Source organism: Solanum lycopersicum, chromosome 9 (assembly GCF_036512215.1).
Source record: "Solanum lycopersicum chromosome 9, SLM_r2.1".
NCBI classification, from domain to species: domain Eukaryota; kingdom Viridiplantae; phylum Streptophyta; class Magnoliopsida; order Solanales; family Solanaceae; genus Solanum; species Solanum lycopersicum.
In genome coordinates this window covers 49025185-49044619 of record NC_090808.1, presented here as the reverse complement: position 1 = coordinate 49044619, position 19435 = coordinate 49025185, and the positions used below count along the sequence as shown (strand labels likewise).

The 19435-nt window shown below is 34.2% G+C and overlaps 1 protein-coding gene across 1 annotated transcript in view; it reads right to left on the bottom strand.

The window, feature by feature from the left end:
- Positions 1–1478: 1478 nt before the first annotated feature.
- The window catches only part of LOC101266665 (N-terminal acetyltransferase B complex auxiliary subunit NAA25), a 48385-nt gene continuing 30428 nt past the window's right edge, over positions 1479–19435 (bottom strand). The window contains exons 12-18 of the mRNA XM_004247002.5: positions 15301–15375; positions 14956–15148; positions 12295–12414; positions 11740–11878; positions 11554–11594; positions 3558–3821; positions 1479–2379 (exon numbers count right to left, since the gene is read on the bottom strand). Coding sequence (XP_004247050.1) covers positions 1693–2379; positions 3558–3821; positions 11554–11594; positions 11740–11878; positions 12295–12414; positions 14956–15148; positions 15301–15375 — 1519 coding nt within the window. The 3' untranslated portion in view covers positions 1479–1692. The remainder of the gene's footprint in view (positions 2380–3557; positions 3822–11553; positions 11595–11739; positions 11879–12294; positions 12415–14955; positions 15149–15300; positions 15376–19435) is intronic.

Genomic DNA, 19435 nt, shown 5'->3' with positions numbered 1-19435 from the left:
ACTTAGAGTCTAATTTTGTATAATGACTTTTAATATATATATATATATATATATATGTATGTATGTATGTATGTACATATATATATACATATATGTACATACATACATACATACATACATACATATATATATATATATATGTATATATATATGTGTGTGTGTGTGTATATACATATATACATATGTGTATATATATATATGTGTGTGTGTGTGTGTGTGTATATACATATATATATGTGTATATACATATATATGTGTGTGTGTGTGTGTATATATATATATATATATATATATATATATATATATATATATATATATATATATATATGAAGTGATGTTTCTAGCATATGATGTGCAATCAAAATTTGTAAGTTTTTCGTTAATTTACCTAAGACAATGCGATGAATGATAACTATGGCTTGTATAAGACCTCCGAGAGGTCAAGTACGTCATGTTACTTCTAGGGGGTGCTTCCGATCGTGACATCATGGATCGAGTCCTCAAAACACTAAAAGTAATTGTTGCTGCAACTTTTCAGTCCCAAATTCTCCAAACTATGTCTTCCAACAAAATCCAAGCAAAAGACCATTATACTAAAAATAATTAAGACGCTCACAAAACTTCAAGTTTAAAGCATCAAAAGTATTCTAAACTACAGTTTATCATCGTCCAAACTACTCCATTTCACGAGGTTAAAGAAGTCAATGCAAAATACAGTAACCCAACTAGGTTGAGGCTTAATCTCATAGTGAGCGTACTAGAATCTTCTTATAATTTGCTTTTGAGATTCAAGAAAGTAACTACTATAAGAGAATTCGGAGTTTGTACTAAGATTAAATAACTACATTGTTTATAACAATAGAGAGGCCAAACACCAATAAATCTTATACTAACCATTCATTCAAGTGTGTTCAATGCACGAAATAATCGAATCTGTTAGTCTCCTAAAGACATTCAGCCCAACTAAGAGAATATCACCCTAAGTCCTTTTGAAGCATTTGAAAGCCAAATTAATTTGTTTATCTATCAAAGTTTGAAGTAAACTATATCCTTTAAATCTCAACTTAGTACATGATTGTTGGTAGCACCAAATCCCTGTTAATGAACAATTTCCTAATTTTGTACCTTTATGATCAAGCAAGCCAGACTAGGGGTGATTTTTCTTGAGTTAGAGTGGACCCTTGAGGTGTGATGTTGAAGAAGAATTTTGAAAAATCTTTTCCACTTTCTGTTTTTAGGCAAGTGTTTTTCCTTACAGTTAAAAACTAAAAATTAATCTGAAAATTATTTAAATCTGAGAAAAAGATTTGAAATGTTTGATAACTTCCACCGAGGTCATTGGGTGGTTTAACGACTAACAACAATGCTAGGAAATTATATGAGTACTCTCTCTTTGTAGAGTGACATGAATCAATCATCTATCCTTCCATCCTCTTTTATATTTTTGCACCAAAATCAACCAGCAGCCAGTCAAATCCTTTGTACAAAAAGCAAACATTACATTTCGGCTAAACAAATAAGATACTCGGGAAATGAATTTCATGTTTATTGTACATAAAATTGAAAGATGAAATGAAAATTTGGAGCAACGTTAGATGAGTCTACTAGGGAAAAGACAATAGCTAGAAATTAAAAACAAGAAAATCACTTGGAACTCCCCTCCACAAAAAAATCAAATATTTCCCCAGCCAGCTATAATTGAGCTTTCAGTTCCTTCACTGATTTGATTTTTGAATCACAAATTCTAAGGAAATTAGATAAAGAAGTTCGCTGACTAGTAATGATTTTTCTAGTAATATCAACAGGACTCCAAGACTGCAATGCTCCAGTGATCACATCACCAAGACCTTTATCAATTGTTGAAGACGAGGTTAAAGTTTCAATAACGCGGTAGACCTTCCAGGGTCCTAACTCTCCATCTCTTTTGAGTGATGAAAGTATACTTTCCAATTTGTCATTGTCTGACTTGCTCATTTGTTTATTTAGCCAATCTCTAACCAGCTCTATAGTCTCACATACACAACGGATTGAATCCTGTACTTCTTGACACAACTCAATGTTACACTGCTCCGAAGGTCCACCTTTCTTTTTTCTCTTTCCTGAAGGCAATAATGACCTGGCACAACACTGAATCACCATAATATGCCAAGCTAAAGGTTCAGTTACCAATAGCACCAAATGAGGAAGATCACATCCGGGTGATGACTCTGGTGCTCCCATTGATCTCACTTTATCCAGGATACACTTCTTCAGAATCAAATTCACAAGCCATGTAGTACCATGCTTATTTGAATCTCTATCTACTTCATGAGAATAAAGATTCCAAGCATTTAAAAATACAAAAAAGTTCATCCAATCAATCAGATTGCAGCTCCATGCCTGTAATGAAGGTGACCAAACATACAAAAATTTAGTCTATCACAAAAACTTACAGTTTAACAGTTGATACCAGATAGTAAATAAGGAAAGTCTGGGACGAAATGACCTAGAAATATCATTCTTTATGCCTAAGATAGTTGCGAGCTGCATCAAAGAATCAATGCTAATCCTTCAACACAACGTGATTATTCTTTTACAACTGATATAAGCAATTCTTTTCTCTTCTGTTGTATTCCAACTGTCCAACTGGAACAATATGCAACTTTCCATGCATTTTTTGCAGCTTTAAATTATAAACAGCATACTAACCAAAATCAACCAACTTTACATCAACAGAAAGTTTCTCCCCTCTCATAAGTGTGACCATCTGAGTAACATAATTATCCACAAGAAGTGCTACTGTGATATATGGTCAGGCCCCATTGTATATTTTTGCCTACACTGAAATCAGTTTCAATATGCTATATATCTAGGCTGTGTTTTCATACTTGATTATCATAGCCTTTAACCTTTTCATTGTCTATTTATAGTGATGACTGATGTATGTATCAGCTTTAAGAAGTATTATAGTCTCTTCAGTTTTTACTCTCATGCTCCCAAGAACATGCACCATAGAGATACTTCAAAACAGCTGGAAATTTCTGGGTTACTCCATCCCCAATCAAGCATAATGCAAATAATCATTCTAGTATCTACCTCAGAATGTAGGGAAAAACTGAAAAAAACAGAAATGTTCAAAACGTTGTATGGAACTAAACCTCTAGCTTTTATGCATTCGGAAACGACCGTATTATTACTAAAAGTTAATGTTGAACACCAAACAAATAAAAAGTTTATTCGAGACCAAGCCTCTTTGAAATCTCAGTAGATGTAAGTTCTGAAATTTCAATCTGAGGAATGCAGTAATGCACCTCGTCTGTTTCTTCGGTGAATGACCCATTTCTATGTTGAACTTGTACAGTTAGGAATTCTAATTCTCCTTGAAGACTATCCCAACCATTACAATGATGTGAAGAGATAACAAATAACAACAAAATTCATGATAATGACTCCACAAGTATGCTTCTATTATCATAATTGAAGCAAGAAACAAAGAACAAAAAGTACTTTAACAAACAAAAAAATAATAGCTTTGGAAACATCCTCAGTTTCTCAGAGTATGACACAAAAGAATTTACCTCTGCATCCTTAAGACCACTCGAAATATCAAAAGCCATCCCTACAGCATCCTGGAAGGATAATCCCAAGATATTGGCATACCGCTCGAGTAACAATCTCAGCTCCGATGATAGCTTAGGATCAAACACAGAACCATTTGCTTCAACATTTCCCTTGACAGATGATGATGCACATTGAATCGAGAGAAAGACAAGTCTTGGTAAAAGGGACCTCTTCTCAATTGTATTAACCAATTTAGCTTGAGACCGTTTGATTTGATCATCCTGCAATTACGAAGTGATGAATTTTTTCCCCACAAGCTTAACATTAGGAAGACGTTTTGCATGAATTTCATACATAAAGAAGAATAATCAACACTATAAAAATAAGAAAATTGAACAGGGGGCTCAAATAACAAGACTACTTCAGCGATTGAACTATTGTTATGCAATTCCAAACCGTAGCTGACAAAGAAAATTTCACTTATACATATAAAATAACATGTGTGATGTAATGTATAACCTTCAACTAGCCAACTCAACTCCAGACACCATGGGAACTAAGAAAGCTGACTGTGTTGGTTTAATTCACTAGCGTCATAAAATCTTGATTTAAGCGGTAAAATATCTAGAATTTCAAGTTGTATCAGTCCAATGTTGTTTCAGTTACATACTATTTAGCTATCTAATTTGTCCATTGACTTTTATGTTCTACAAATCCAAAAGATCATATTAGGTAGCTTATGTTCACATGGAAAAGTAAAGGAAGTTCAAGAAACTCTCTTGTCCTTTTTGTAGAAATGGTGGTGGCCATGCCAACTTCCAGGCATCTCAATTATTGCATTGGGTACCTGCTACCTCCTACTAGTAAGGGTACCAAGTAATTGTCCACCAAAACTTACGTAAATGGCACGAAATTACCGAGTGCTTTTCTTTCTTAGGATTTGAAACTTCATGAACTACTTTTATGCATACAAATATGTATGCAATATAACCCCACAAGTGGGGTCTGGGTGGGGTGTGATATATGCAGACCTTACCCCAACCTTTATAGGTAGAGAGAGGGTGTTTCCTATAGACCCTTGGCTTAAAAGAAGTTTGATCAAAACAAGATTAAAAGAAAAATATCAACAATAAAATAGCAAGATACAAAGCAAATGAAGCAGTACGTAGTGAAAATGAAGAATATGATACGATCTGACTACTAACAAATATAATAATAAGGATAAGAGGAGACTGACCCCCTTCACATAAAAATATGACCACGCTCTACTACCTGCAACTATCCTTAATCCTTGACCTCCATACATTCCTATCTACTGTCATGTCCACAGTAAGCTGAAGCTGTCACGTCTAATCACATCTCCCCAATTTATATCCGGCCTACCTCTACCCCTACTAAAACCTGCTATAGACAATTTCTCACACATCCTTACTGGGGCATCTGCGCACCACACACCTACTCATCACATGTCTGAACCGGCAACTTTTTTGTAGAGACAACAAACATTGTTGGAAGGAAAATCTGAAGCATCAGAATCAAGAATTTCATTTTGCTATCTCAAAGCTCTTCCTTTAAGAATTATTCCTCATTATAGAAATCAACTCCTACTGACATGTAATGTTGGATATGTTAACTCTAGTACAATCCCTGCTTATAATATTCTCTAATATAATAAAAGGGAGTTAAGCAGCTTAACCAGGCAGGAGGTCAACATGCCTGCCTGGCAACTTTAGAGGATAATTTGGTAATTTCAAAAAACATGGAAGCATATCATTGATCTAGCAAATACTAATATTGTCTATTTATGGCATACTTTTGAGATGTAATGGCAAAATTGCCCATCACAGTCATGTAGCTTTTGCTTGCCTTCTGTCTTTAATATTTTTCTTTAATTGACAATCACGTATATTCTAAGAAAGGTTATTTGAAAAGACAAATTAGATTTTTATTGCAGTGTGCACTATTACATGAAAAATTATTACTTATAATAATAATTAAAAACTCAAAATATATTTAAAAGGTCTAAAAATATAATGCATTGTAAAACTTTTATTAGTACTACATAAATTAGAATAAAGAAAATAGAATATATTATTTGAAATTTCATAACACAATATAAATCACAATAATTAACAATATAACATGAAATAGGAGTAACAAATATCAAAACAATTAACAACTCAAATATTTAAAAATTATACAAAAAATTTGATTGACCCTCAAAATATCATCAACGCTACATAAATTAAACAAAACAGGTAATATATATTCTTGAAAATGACATAAGAAGCGCTAGAAATCATAATAATCAACTTACAAGTTTAGAAGACATATAAGAAAATAACGTAAAAAATATTATAAAAATTATAATAATTAATAACTTTATATATCTCAAAATAAAAATTAATGAACTCTCCAAATTTTATTTATGTCACATCCATTAAAACAAAAAAATATTTTTTAAAAAAATACATAAATTGTGAAATGTATATTATACTTCATGTTATGATAAAAATGTATTCTAACATAAATTATATTTGAAATATTTATCGTAAAAATTGTCAAAATTTATTTTCGTCTTCAAATAAGACTTCCTTGATATTCCTTTTGCTTTTTCTAAAAAATGGGAATTTATTTCCAAAGACTAACAATTGTTCTAAAAAAATGACGTGAAAAGGTACTATTAATCACCATAATTAACAACTTCAAATATTTGAAGACACATAAACAAATTTGACTCGACTCTCGAACTTCTATTTCTGTCACATAAATTGAAAGAAAAGAAGTAAAATAGATTATTTAAAAATCATGAAAAAGCACTGCAAATTACAATAATGAATAATTTACATATGTAAAAATTATATTATAATTCTATCAACTCTCTATATTTTATCAAACTAAACAATAAATCAACGTGTGTGTGTGTGTATATATATATATATATATTGGGCCTGTGCTAGCAAGGGCTCCAATATCTAGTATTAAAATAATGTGCAGTATTAACTTTAGGAAAAGAGTTCACATTAAAAATATAACACAAACACGGGCATTACCTTGGAGAAACTTATATATAAGAAACTGAAGTTATTATTGTTCTACATTATCTCCCCGTTCATTTCCATTTACCTTTTAAAAACTTAAAATCATATGGCAATCAAATGGAAACATGAGATGAAAATCATGGAGACTAGGGCGCAAATCTCCAAAAAGATAAAAAAGTATTTAAGTAATTTCTTCATCTTCTCAAGCTTGGTAGGTGGAGTGATTCGATACAAGTATTGATTGAAGGCACCAAGTACCCAATAAGTTCAAATTGTTCCTCTAAAACTAACACCAGTACCACCAAACGTTGCAGTATCCTACATTGGTTGAAAGAATTGAGTTAGCCTTCCCTTATATTCTTGGGCCATCCACACCTTCGACTAACTGTTGGGATTGAGTAAGGTCCAAGACTTACTCTTAACATGGCGTTAGAACTAGGCTCATTCATATTCTTGGTTTTCCAAATGTTAGGCCTCTAATTTGTGTTGTCTGCACTCCAAGTGTCCAGCTATGGTGTTAAGAGTATCCCATATTAGTTAAGGGGATAGTTAATTATCTCCTTGTATGATTTTTGGTAATCTTCACCACATGAACTAGCTTATGGGGTAGCTTTAGGCCCAAGGTTCATTTTCTTACCCAAGACAAATGTGATGTTTGTGAGGGACAATAATTGACTTATACTCATTTCTCTGTACGAAGATCCAAGAGAAGTAAGATATAAATGTACTGTTATGTTTCTAGTACAAAATATATAGAGGCATTTTTACATGAGTAATTGAAAGGTGAGAAAGATGGGTTTTTTGTAAAGCCTTGTATCAAGATGATATTCTCCAATATTTGTTGGGGAAGAGAACTAAACCATTAGAAAAAGAAGTAGATCAAGGAAATGTTGATTTCCAAGAGGGGAAGAACCCTGGTGGCAAGAACAGTGACAATAGAATCAATGGGAATAGGACAAGTGATGCATAAGGAAGACTTTGCATAAAAGTTCATTATTAAGTTACAACATCATTAAGGGAAATTTTCAGAAACCTCACCTAAGATTTAACTTCCAACATCAACGTCCTATGTGGTTTACAATATTATGTTTACCTCCCGGCTCCCCCTGATCCTTTTTGTAACAATTATTTTAACTTATCATTAATGAAAAAATATGATCTACCTAATTTTCCCTTTCAATATATTCTTTATTTTATTTTATTTATTTTATAAACAATGTTCTAAAGATGCAACTTCAGAAACCCTAATCACGTACAATTCTACGACTTCAACAACACGAAGAATGATAGACTGCTTCATCAAACTCGTCTATGGAAGAGTTTCCCTACTTTCCCCTTAACCATTGTGAAATATTTACCCTTGCAGACTACTCCATATAGCACTCAGGTTCCTCAAAGGAGATCGCCTTTGGCGAATAGTGAGGTGAGGCGAGGCGCAACCCATGCGCCTATTACTGGCAAAGCGAGGCATTGGCGACTTGCGAGAGGCGAGGCGAAGCGCTAAAGGCCTCACCTTTTCTATAAATTAAAAAAAAGGCCTGATTTAATAATTAAAAAGCAATACTAGAGTTTATTTGGAGTTTTGACAAACGCACAAATCAACTCCCTTTTTTCTTTCGTTCGCAGTCTGCAAGCTTCGCCTCTTCTCAGCTTCCCGACACTCTTCTCCAGCAGGTACTTCTTCTTCTCTCTTCTTCAGTTCTTCTTTCTCCTCTGCTTTGTGACCTCAGCAGGTACATTTTCAGCACCCTTTTTTTTCTTTTTCTTCTTCTATTCTTCATCTTCAATATGCAGTCAGCACAGCTGTGTGCAGTGTGCAGAGCCTATGTCTTTTATGCTCTAGCTTTTAATTTCTGGAGCTACTGACTATTGCAATCTGCCTGTACTTTTTAAAAAGAAAAACAAAAAAGACTAATCCTTCTGTATTTATGGCTTCCCTACTCAATTTAGTTTTATACTAAACAATATAGTATTTCTTTGTCCATAAATAGTTATTTCAATGACGTATGATCTAAGCCAAAAAAAGGACATTCGATGGAATTATGGTATGAAATGACCAACAAAAATTCAGTTATATGTATGTTCTGTAAAGTTACTTATAATGGTGGTATTACTCGACACAAGCACTTTTGATGGGTGGAAACAGAAAGGTAAAACAATGGTTGTCGGACAGAAGTTACAGAAAAATAAGGGCATATGTGGAAACTGAAATCGCAAGTTATCCGAAATATCAGACCAAGAAGAAAATGTGGTTAATATTGATGATGATGATGATTTGGATAAATATGGTGAAATGATGCCTCCCTCGAAAACTCAAAAGATGTCTTCTAGTGTAAGTGCATCATCCACAGAGCAGAACGTGACGAAATGTGCTCTCAATCTCTATTTTCAGAAAAATCACAACAAAAGGAGGCTTTTAAAAGGGAGTAGAATTTGATCAAACCTAGAAAATTCTAAGGGAGCGCGTGGTAAGTGCTTTTGCATAACGTATGTACGATGCGGATCTCCCTTTTAATTGTGTTACTTACAAATCATTTGATGAATTCATTCAGGAAGTAGGACAACATGGCCCCAGAATGAAGCCTCTTACCTTCCATGAAATTAGAGTTACTCACCTTAAAAAGATGTGAAGTAAGTGGACAAAACTATTGATGAGCATAGCGTGCAATGGAGAAAGTTTGGATGTTCCATTATGATGGACAAATGGATGGCACAAAAAGGTAAATTGATCATCAATAGTTTGGTGAATATTACTTTAGCTTGTGGTCCGTTGACAGTGCTCTTTAGTTTGGTAGATGGGAAATAAAACACCAATGGCCTATATTTATGAAGCAATGGATAGAGTCAAGGAAACTATTGAGCGGGCTTTTGGTGGAGTTAAGAAACAACATAAGTGTTTGAAATTATTGATGAAAGGTGGGCCAACTCCATTGGCATGTGCATGTTGCAAGCCATAACTTGATTCCACGATTGCACCAAACATTTTGATATGTGGACGGGTTATCATGCATGTGTTTAGAAGATGAACCCCAAGATAACAACACAAAATTTACTATAGTTGAGCTTTCTAGGTACAAAAATGCAGATGGAATGTTTGGTTGTGATCAGGCTCAAAGAGCCAAAGACTTGAGGTCCGAGTAAGTGAGTTAATTTAGTTCATTATACTATAGCATTACTTAAATGATTTGACATTTTGACACTTATTAACCTTTAATTTTTTTTTTTTTATAGTTAAATGGTTTTGCTATTTAGTAGCCAAACTCCAACCTTGAAAAAGTTTGCCACGAAAGTATTAAGTCTAGTTTGTAGTTCATTCGGATGCGAGCAAATTTAGAGTATTTGAACACGTAAGAAAAATATTGTATATTCTAATTTCCATATTATATTATTATAAGTTTCTAATAGTTAATATCTACAACAACAAATTAATTCCAAAAAGAGAAATAGGGTGGCACTATCGCGTCTCAACGATTTAGTGTAAGTTAGTCAATAAGTACAGCAGAATATTGAAACGTCGCTATGATGCTCGTGATACCATTGATGAGTCAAATGAATGGTTAGTTGGATCCCTCAAAGATCAAGAAGATGAACTAGTATATGAGGAAGGTGATCTTACTTGGGGTATTGTTGCTGCGACAATTGTAGCTAACGAGAATATCTATGGTCTAAGGGAAATTCCTTCAAGTTCAACGGCACTTGACAAGGCAAAGAAGTATAAACTACATCTACAAGTTCAAGTAGTACTCGAACACTCTAACTGATGAACAATCTGAGGAGGAGGAAGATGGGAAGCAATATAATCATCATGAAATGGATGTTGAACTTCAAGATTTTGATAATCTTTAAGAAGAATAGACTTTTCGGGTTGTAATATTGTTTGTTAGTTGTCTTATGAATTATTGAGTCATTCAAGTTCTATACTTTAAATTGAAATATGTGTTAATATGTTATTACTGTTGAGATTTTGGATATATATATATTTGCAATTAAATACTTTATGTTTTTAGTATTAATTAGTGTCTCAATTCAAAATGGCGGCACTACACCCCGAAGTGAGGCAGACCCTTGCCGCTTTTCGCCGTCCGTCTATTCCTTGGGTAGATCTGATCAATGATTAGAATGCCTATTCATTTCAGACAGTCTTTGCACTATTTCAAGGGATTGTGATATTGAGTATGCATTCAAATTGCAAATGAAACTTTTGCAAAGGGGGATGGGATATATGGAAGAGGGTGGGCAAAACATTTAATATAAATGAATATACTCAACATTTGAGAACTTCCAGAAAACTGTGTCAATTCTTTTTTATATAAAGAAAAAATATGGATTAGTTACTTTGTGTATTAACAAATCAACTTTGGCTTTTTTGTAACGGTAGAATGCACTTTGATTCTAGTAAGTGGTTCCCCTTGCCTGCGTGCAATTGAGCACATTTACAAATCAATTTAACAAAAGAATATACTAGAAAGGCAATAACTCATACTTTTTATATATTCATGATAAATAAGTTAACAAAATTGTATACATAAAAATAGGGAACACAAGCGTGATATCGTAAATCGCAATAGAAATTAGTGTTAGAAAGTTGAATCTCGAGAGAGGTCTCTAAAAGTCACTATAACTAATCTTGCCCCAATTGTAACCAAAGGTGTGGGCTAGTGGTTAATCTAGTGGGTTGAGAACTGTTAAGGTTTCAAGTTAAAATTGTAGCAGCTGAGACAAAAATTCTAATGATGGTTTCTTCCCATCTTTCCTAACCCTGGTAGTTGGAGTTACCTGGTACCTGTTCCTAGTTGGGGTGGCAAGTTTCTCCACTAATTAGTGAGATGTGTGCAAGTTGGCCCTGACACCACAGTTAACAAGTAAAAAATCTTGACCCACCTTTATAAAATTTAATCTTGAAATGAACTCTTGTACATCCCCATGAATAAACAACAAACTAGTGTATACAATATCTAAGACAAATTCATACCAAAATTTGTCCGGTGCAATAAGCTACTCCTTCAAATGGCTCTGCACACAAAGACAAGCAGTTATTTAAAACATATGCAGTAAAACATTGGAAGAAAATGTACTACAGCAAGGCTGATAAAAATTAATTCACACTAGAAACATCAAATTGTCCCAAATTATATGACCAGGTGCATCATATACTAACCTAAGAGATAATTTTTGTCATAAGTTGGTGTCCACCAGGGCCGCAGCTGCAATTCTTCATTGAAGGTCAATGATTTGGTTCCAATTTCATCTGTGAGTTCAAGAAACTGAACTCCTTGTTTCAAGCTTTCAAGAATGCCCTAAGCAATCCCAAAATGAAAATTTGTCACTGACAAATTACAGTAAAATACAACTTAAATACCCCAACCCTCGGAAGTTTTCAGTTACGTAAGCACAGTTGTGTATACCTTCCTACCTTTCAATTATTTAAATATTTCATAATACCACATCTGATAGCAAGTATCTTAAAAACAATAGCATTGACCAACTTGACAATTATCTATTTTTGCAGAAAATTAAAAGTAAAGAACCATAAGTGCTAATGACTAAATTATGTTATCTATAATAATCTGAAGCTAAATTTAAAAGATAACAAAGAAAAAGTCAAGGGGAAAGAGAAGAGTATGCACATTCCTCCTTTTAACCAAATGTTTCAAGTTTGACAGATCTATCAATAATTAGAAGAAAAACATGAACTGACAAGGAAAACGGTTACCTCCCCTTCTTCAATATTATTTGCTTTCTGCTTTAACTGCAGAATGGATATTTCAATCTTTGCCATCAAATACTGGCTAGATTGTTGCAATCGCTCCTTGAATTGAACAAACTCAATAACCTAAAAAAGTTCACAGATGAAGATTTTGTTACCATTGGGCTAGCTCATTGTATGATTACTAATTTATCTTTTCGTTCACAAAGGGAACCATTAGTATTTGAAATGATCCTAAGAGAGAATCGTCATGATAAGCAACGTAAATTTCTACACCAGAAAATAAATAATTGCTCCAACAAATACCCACTCAAGACTCACTTCGCAAGAACTAAGTTACCCAGAAACAGTTAAAAGTTCTTCCTGTTAGCCTCTTTCCTCACCTGCTATAACAAGAGAGGTTTACAACAGTGGGAAAAAAGCAATTACCAAACCACGTCTACGCAAAATTCGCTCGAATCTCTTAAAAAGACCTTAACCTTATTTTACTTTACTTACTTTGGAAGAAGGTTATAGACTATACAAATAAAGGTAAGAGAATTCATGTACCATTTTAGGAAATAGGTACTTCACAAGTTCACTGACTAACTATCTACCTCCAGCAGGCTTACCTTCGGCTAAAAGACTACTTCCTATATTGACGCAGGATTCCTACACTAATATAAGATGCTGCTTTCCTTCTTCTAATGTAGAGAGCAGCAGAAAGCAAAGAACAAGAGGAATCTCAGTGAGACTAAGAGCCTGTTTGGCATTATTGTTGGGAGGCCAAAAGTTGTTTGTTTTTAAAAAAAAAAGCACATTTTTTGAAAAATAAAGCTTTTGGCAAATCCTAAAAACTTCTTTTAAATGGAAGCAAAAACTGAGGAAGAAGTTAAAAATTTTGCTGCTTAAAAATACCAGAAGAGTTTTTTAACACTAAAATATATCTTTCATATAATCATATTTACCAATACATCTCTTATTAATTAATTAGCAAATCTCATAAGTTAGGTTAAGTTTCATACATGAATTTTATTATTTATTTTTATATAATAATTTTTTTTATTTTACTTGATATATTATTTTATGTATTATTTTACTTGATATATTATTTTATGTTTTATTTTACAGAATTAGAAATAAAGGTAAAAACAGTATTTTTGCAGGATTAGAAATATGTTGAATGTTTTTTAAAAAACAGTATCATTTTTGGTATCTAGTGATTTAATTTATGATATCATTTTTAGCATGTAGTGATTTAATTTGTGATATCATTTTCCATATGAAGTGATTTAATTTGTTGAATGGTTTTTAAATTTATTTTGCTTGATATCATTTTCCATATGAAGTGATTTAATTTGTTGAATGGTTTTTAAATTTATTTTGCTTGATATTTTTAATTATATTTAAATCACCATGTGAATATTATATTAATATTTAATTTATTTATATATCTATATATGTATAATATTAATTAGAAATTTGAATATCTACATTTTAATTTAATTCAAATAAAAAATGAAATCAAAATTTTTGTAATAGATATTTAAAATATTTCTCTCTATAAAATAATCTAATACTAAAAGTACAATTATCTTGCCCTTTTTCATAATTTGACTCTAAAAACATTTTTTAAAAATCTTAGTCAAACAATTTGCTTATCAAAAGCACTTTTCAAATGAATTAGCTAAACAAGAATTGCTTTTTTCAAAAACACTTCTCTGAAAAGCTATTTTTAAAGAAATGCTTCCAAAAATAAGCAGTTTTTAGCAGCAATGTCAAACAGGCTTTAAAAAAGTGATGGAACACGCACACATGTTATACCCTTCAAAATGATAGCAACTAGATCACAAGTATAAATCTATTCATTTAAACCTCATGAAAAACAGTTCCATAAATATTAACTAAACTAAGAACAGGTCAGCAATTGGTAGAATGTAAGACGTAAAATATCTGATATCTATCGTGTGGTATAAATTAACCTGTCCATGTTGCACTCTCGCCAACAGTATAGTCGCTTATTGCCTTTCAGCAACAGCATGCCAAAATATCTTTATATCTGATATTTTGACATGCATTCATAACAGGCCAAGTCGTACTCTCACCAATAGCATACAACTAGCCATGTTGTGCTCTCATCATTCTCATCAGAGCTTTGTATAAAGAGAGAGACACGGAGGGAAGATTTAGGATGGAAAAAAGAGAGCAATCTAAGACAAAAGGTGACAAGAAAAAAGGGACAAATTTCTAAGTCTCTAGGAAATAATCAGATTTTATCATGACGGGTATTCCTGCATCATGCAGCAGAAGCCTAGCATCTGCTCCTCTACCTATTAAGAGACAATTAATATAAAGTTATCATTTAACAGCACAGTGTACAAACAAGAATCTGCCAAGATGAGAAGTTTAACAACAGCTATGGCTTAGATTGCACGCTAGAAACTTCAGCATTGTTGGAACTTGGATTACAACGTCAATTTGCCTTCAGAATGTTTGATAATTTATTTTTTACAACTAATGTTGGATAATTTTTTAAGTATTTAGTTTCAACATTAGAAAAAAATGCATACTCTTAAAGCTGAGATGTATTCTACTTGAACAAAAAGAACCCACCCTAACACAGCTTGAACTGGGATGCTAAATTTAGAACTGCAAACGCCAAAGGTATGATATTTGTAGGTCACTTACTTTAGAATAACTTCGATGACGATAGGCAAGAAATGTAAGATCAGCAGATTCCCTAAAGTGATCATCCATGAATCTTAAATAATCCCTCAAAATATCTGTTGAATCAGACCACAATGGTGAGGCTAACATCTGTGGCAAAATGTGGTGTGATACAGTTTCCAACAATATGTTCTTCACTTCCAGTGATTTATACCTACATAGGAAGAGGAGAACTATTACAATATAAGACAGAGAAGTGTAAACAATGAAATCCCAGAGAACTGATTTCCAAAAAGACAGAAACAAAATGATATACAAACATGTAATGAGCTGATTTCTAGGGACAAAAAGGAAACTAATTCTTACCATTCATACGCCAAAGGAAGAGAATTCCAATAAGAGTACAAATGCAGCAGCAAAATCTTGTACTGTGAAACATGTCTGTCAACCATGCACCATAGATATCACACATCATGAAAAAAATTAAAGAAAAGACAAGCACTTAAAAGATTCAAGTATCATGAAGGATTATCAAAATTCAAATCAGCATAGTTCTATAATTATATGATCAGGAACTAAAGATTTAATAGCATATGAATTCAATAACTGTAACTCTATATATGTAGAGAAGTAATAGTAAAAACTCATTACAAATTTTACAGTAAAAGATGGGTAAATTAAAGCTTCAGGCTTCCTGCAGTAGTTTAAACTTGTGCCACATGTGCAACAACAACAAAGAATAGTATGGCCTCATTCTCGGCTGCCATCCTCTCTTAATCTGCACAAACTTCCATTTTTTGAATTGGTTATCTTCAAATGCCCCTTCCCTTCGTTACCTTGTTCGACTGAACTCGTTGGTTTCACGTTGATCATAACCCGGTTCGAGAGCCTTCTATCATAGATTCCCTTCCTGTTTTTGTTAGCAATGCAGGGTCTCAATCAGATGATTTGGACAGCTTATAATGGATGGGTCCAAGGCTTTGGAACTCAGTTAAATACTGGTGATGGTTCTGAAATCATTAATTATATGCAGATGACTCCCTTGTTTTTAGTGAAGCTGAAGTGGATCAGATAAGCCATCTTAGGGCAATCCTGGTTATTTTTTAAGCTATTTATGGCTTACATGTGAACTGGTTGCAACTTCTTGCAAGCAACCTAGGATGCCAGGTGGGGATATTTCCAACAAAATATCTGGGGATGGTTTTGGGGAAAAAATAAGTCAGTAGAGATATGAAATGAGGTTATTGAGAGATGATAAGTTGGCAAGGTGGAAAATCTAATATTCATCCATAGGTGAAAGATTGATACCTACCTATTAAATCAGTGTTGGATGCTCCCCCCACTTATATGATGTCTGTTTTCCCAATCACTAGAGGGCTAGAAAAAATAAGCTCGAAAAGTTGAGGAAGGAGTTTCTCGGCAAAGCAACAAAGAGAACAGAGGCAGCAACCTGGTGAGATGGGATGTATCACTCTTAATAAGAGGCAAGGTGGTATTCGGCATTAAGAATCTGAGGCTACACACAGACGTCCTTTGCAAAAATGATTATGGAGGTGCAACAAGAAAGATGTGCCACTGTGCAGATTTCATCATTCAGAAGTATGGATAGTTAAATCAGTGGGACCCTCAGGGTCATTTCTATGTTTTATATGTGTTTTTCCTGTTTTGCCCCTTTTCATAGCTTTCTTATAGCTTTTGTGTGATGCAGGGTTGGGTGGCACGCTCCCCGAGGTGTTTGTTGAGTTTGATGCGAGTTTTGAGTTTTGGAAGCTTAATGTTTGAAAGAATTGACTTCAGTCAAAATCCGGAGATTATAACGTTGGATCAAAATTAAGAAGTTCCATCAGCTCCGGAAGGGTCATTTTGGTCGACAGAGATGATTGGTTTGGGCTTCCGTTTAGAGTTGGTGCAATTAGGCCTTTTAGCTTTTGAGTTTAGCCAAAAGTCGATCTTGGGACAGCTTTCTTGGTAAACGTGCTTGAAATCAAATTTCATCAAAACGGTTAGCTCTGAAATGCCGAATTTGGTCTAGAATCATCTGTGGTTTGTATCCCGAGTGTGTTGGAGTGAGTTTTAGCTTCTTGGCATTTTGTTGTGTTTCTTTGTATAAGTGTTGAGTTTGATCAACGTTTTGATGAAACACCTTGGATGGCTATTTCGTCGATTCCATTGAGTCCAGAATGTTGAGGCCAGGTGGTTTGCGTCGTTTGGACTCCGAATGATTTCTGAGAGCTTATTCAATGTTTTGGACATTAGCCTATTTTTCTGAAAGACTTGGTGTCTGGTGCGACAACTTGAGCAAAATCTTGATCGCTTAAGCGACTTAGAGGACGCTTAAGCCATGGGCACTTGAGGAGTGCGGGTCGCTTAAACGACCAGCGCTTGGATTTTGCGAACGCTACTTAAGCGAACAAGTGGCCACTTAAGCAAAGAGCGCCTCTTAGGCGAGCTCTACTTTTGCAAACATTTGGCCTCTTAAGCGATGTCTGCTTTGCAAGCATTTGGTCGCTTTTGCGAACATCGCTGGGACTAAAATCCCATTCTTCCCCCCTTATTCCCAAAAAGAACCCTCCTGGGTAAGAGCTCAGCCTTGGAGGTTTCGGAGTATTTCTCGTCCATTTTTAACCATTCAAAAGTAGTTTTATTCATCTTCCTCTCCTCTATGCTTTTAAATCTTTAATTTTGTAATTTGAACTTGTTTCCGACCTCAAATTCCCTTCTATCTAAAATTTAAATTTAAAGTAAGGTTATTTGGTCATTTGAGGTCTGGACTGAGTCCCGTTTTCACCCATCCTCAGGCATGTAATCTTCATTTGAAGAAGGATAGTAGGACGATTTCCTTTTAGTAATTTTATTTCTTCAATTCGAGGATCAAATTTATACCCAATTCCAATACAAATTTCAGGTCAGAGATATACGTACCATTGGGCCCGTAATAACTTGCTCTTTGTGTTCTTGATAACTTGGAAGCAATCCAAGGCTCTCCGTCAGGGAAAAGCACCAAAGTTTTTCTAGTGTGATTTTCAACCTCGAAGTAGGTTATGGCTTCCTATTCTTAGACATGGCTTAGTTAGATTAATTATATTTGGGTAGTATTTGCATGATTTAGGTTGAACCCTTAGGTTGTGTTGAGTTCTATTAATCCTTCAACAATTATGGTCGTAGTTTGGATTGGTCAACTTAAGCTTTAGTCGAAGAGGCCACAGTTTAGGTGCCTTGTACTATGTTGCTTTGATTCTTCAAAAATATCAATGAGTGAGTATCGAACTCCCAAAAAGTGGTGTATTTTTGGAGAATCCGACACGAGCCCGGTATTAAAAGTGAAGAGTCCATGCAACTATGTCCTTGAATGAGTAGTATCCTTAGACTTTGCTTTTAGGTGGCGTGAAACTTAGGATTGTGTGGTGTTTGATTGGTTTGGTTGGTTTGATTGATGGTATGGATGCTTGAGTTGTGACTTTGGTTGTTTATTAAATTGTTGGACTTGAGGCCCTAAGCTCAGATTGGCAAGAGTTCAAGGTTAGTACTATTGTGATGTGACGGTTATTCTTCCAATTCTATGTGTATGACATGATTTGGTTGTGATAATGCTTCTAAGGAGTTTCTACATGATTGACTGTTGGCAAAAATGACTTGGTTTGTATAAAAGAAGTAAACTGTAATGAGTTGGAAGTCCTTGAGACTTGTTTTGAATAAAAAGAGGTAAAAAGGCCCTTTTTACTTGATTTTCTGCACCTTTCGACTGCTTTTTACACTGACGAGGTCAATGTATCATTCCGAGCAGCCCATTGGCTTAGGCTCGAGCTATAGTATACTACTTATATTCACATTTTCTATAAGCTCATAGTATCATCCCAGACGGCACGTTGATACAGATATTCGGGGTACTGATAAGCTCAATGAGTTATCTCGGGCGGACCATGATATATTTATCCAAGTTACTGTATGGTTCAATTTGAATCCTGAAAGATACTTGTATTGGCCTTGGAAGATCATTTGCAAAGCTAAAGTTTCAGTAAAGATATTATGTTCTGTTGGTTGGTGGTAAGTGTAAAGGTATGACACATGGGTCTAACTCAACCCCAAAATCTAACGCATGAGCAGAGAATTGTCACTAGTCCATTCCCAAACTAATGTGGACAGTTACCCACTCTAATACGCCCCTCCACGCCCACACCTAATTGGGACGTGAATTAGGATCCCAAACGGGGATGAACCTTGCTCTAAAACCATGAAAAGGTATGGCACATGGCCGAAGTCACACCTTAAAGCTAGCTCATACAAGGAGGATTGTCAAAATCCATATAAGTAGACCATCCATCCATTTTCCAACCAACGTGGACTTTTACCCACTCTAATAGTAAGTAAAGCATGTGTAACTCAAGATAAGTTACAACAGAGAGGACTTCAAATTTGTTCAAGATGTCTATTATGCATACAACAAGGTAAAAATAATTAGCAATTTTTCTACACTACATTTCAACTACAAATCTGTGGTACA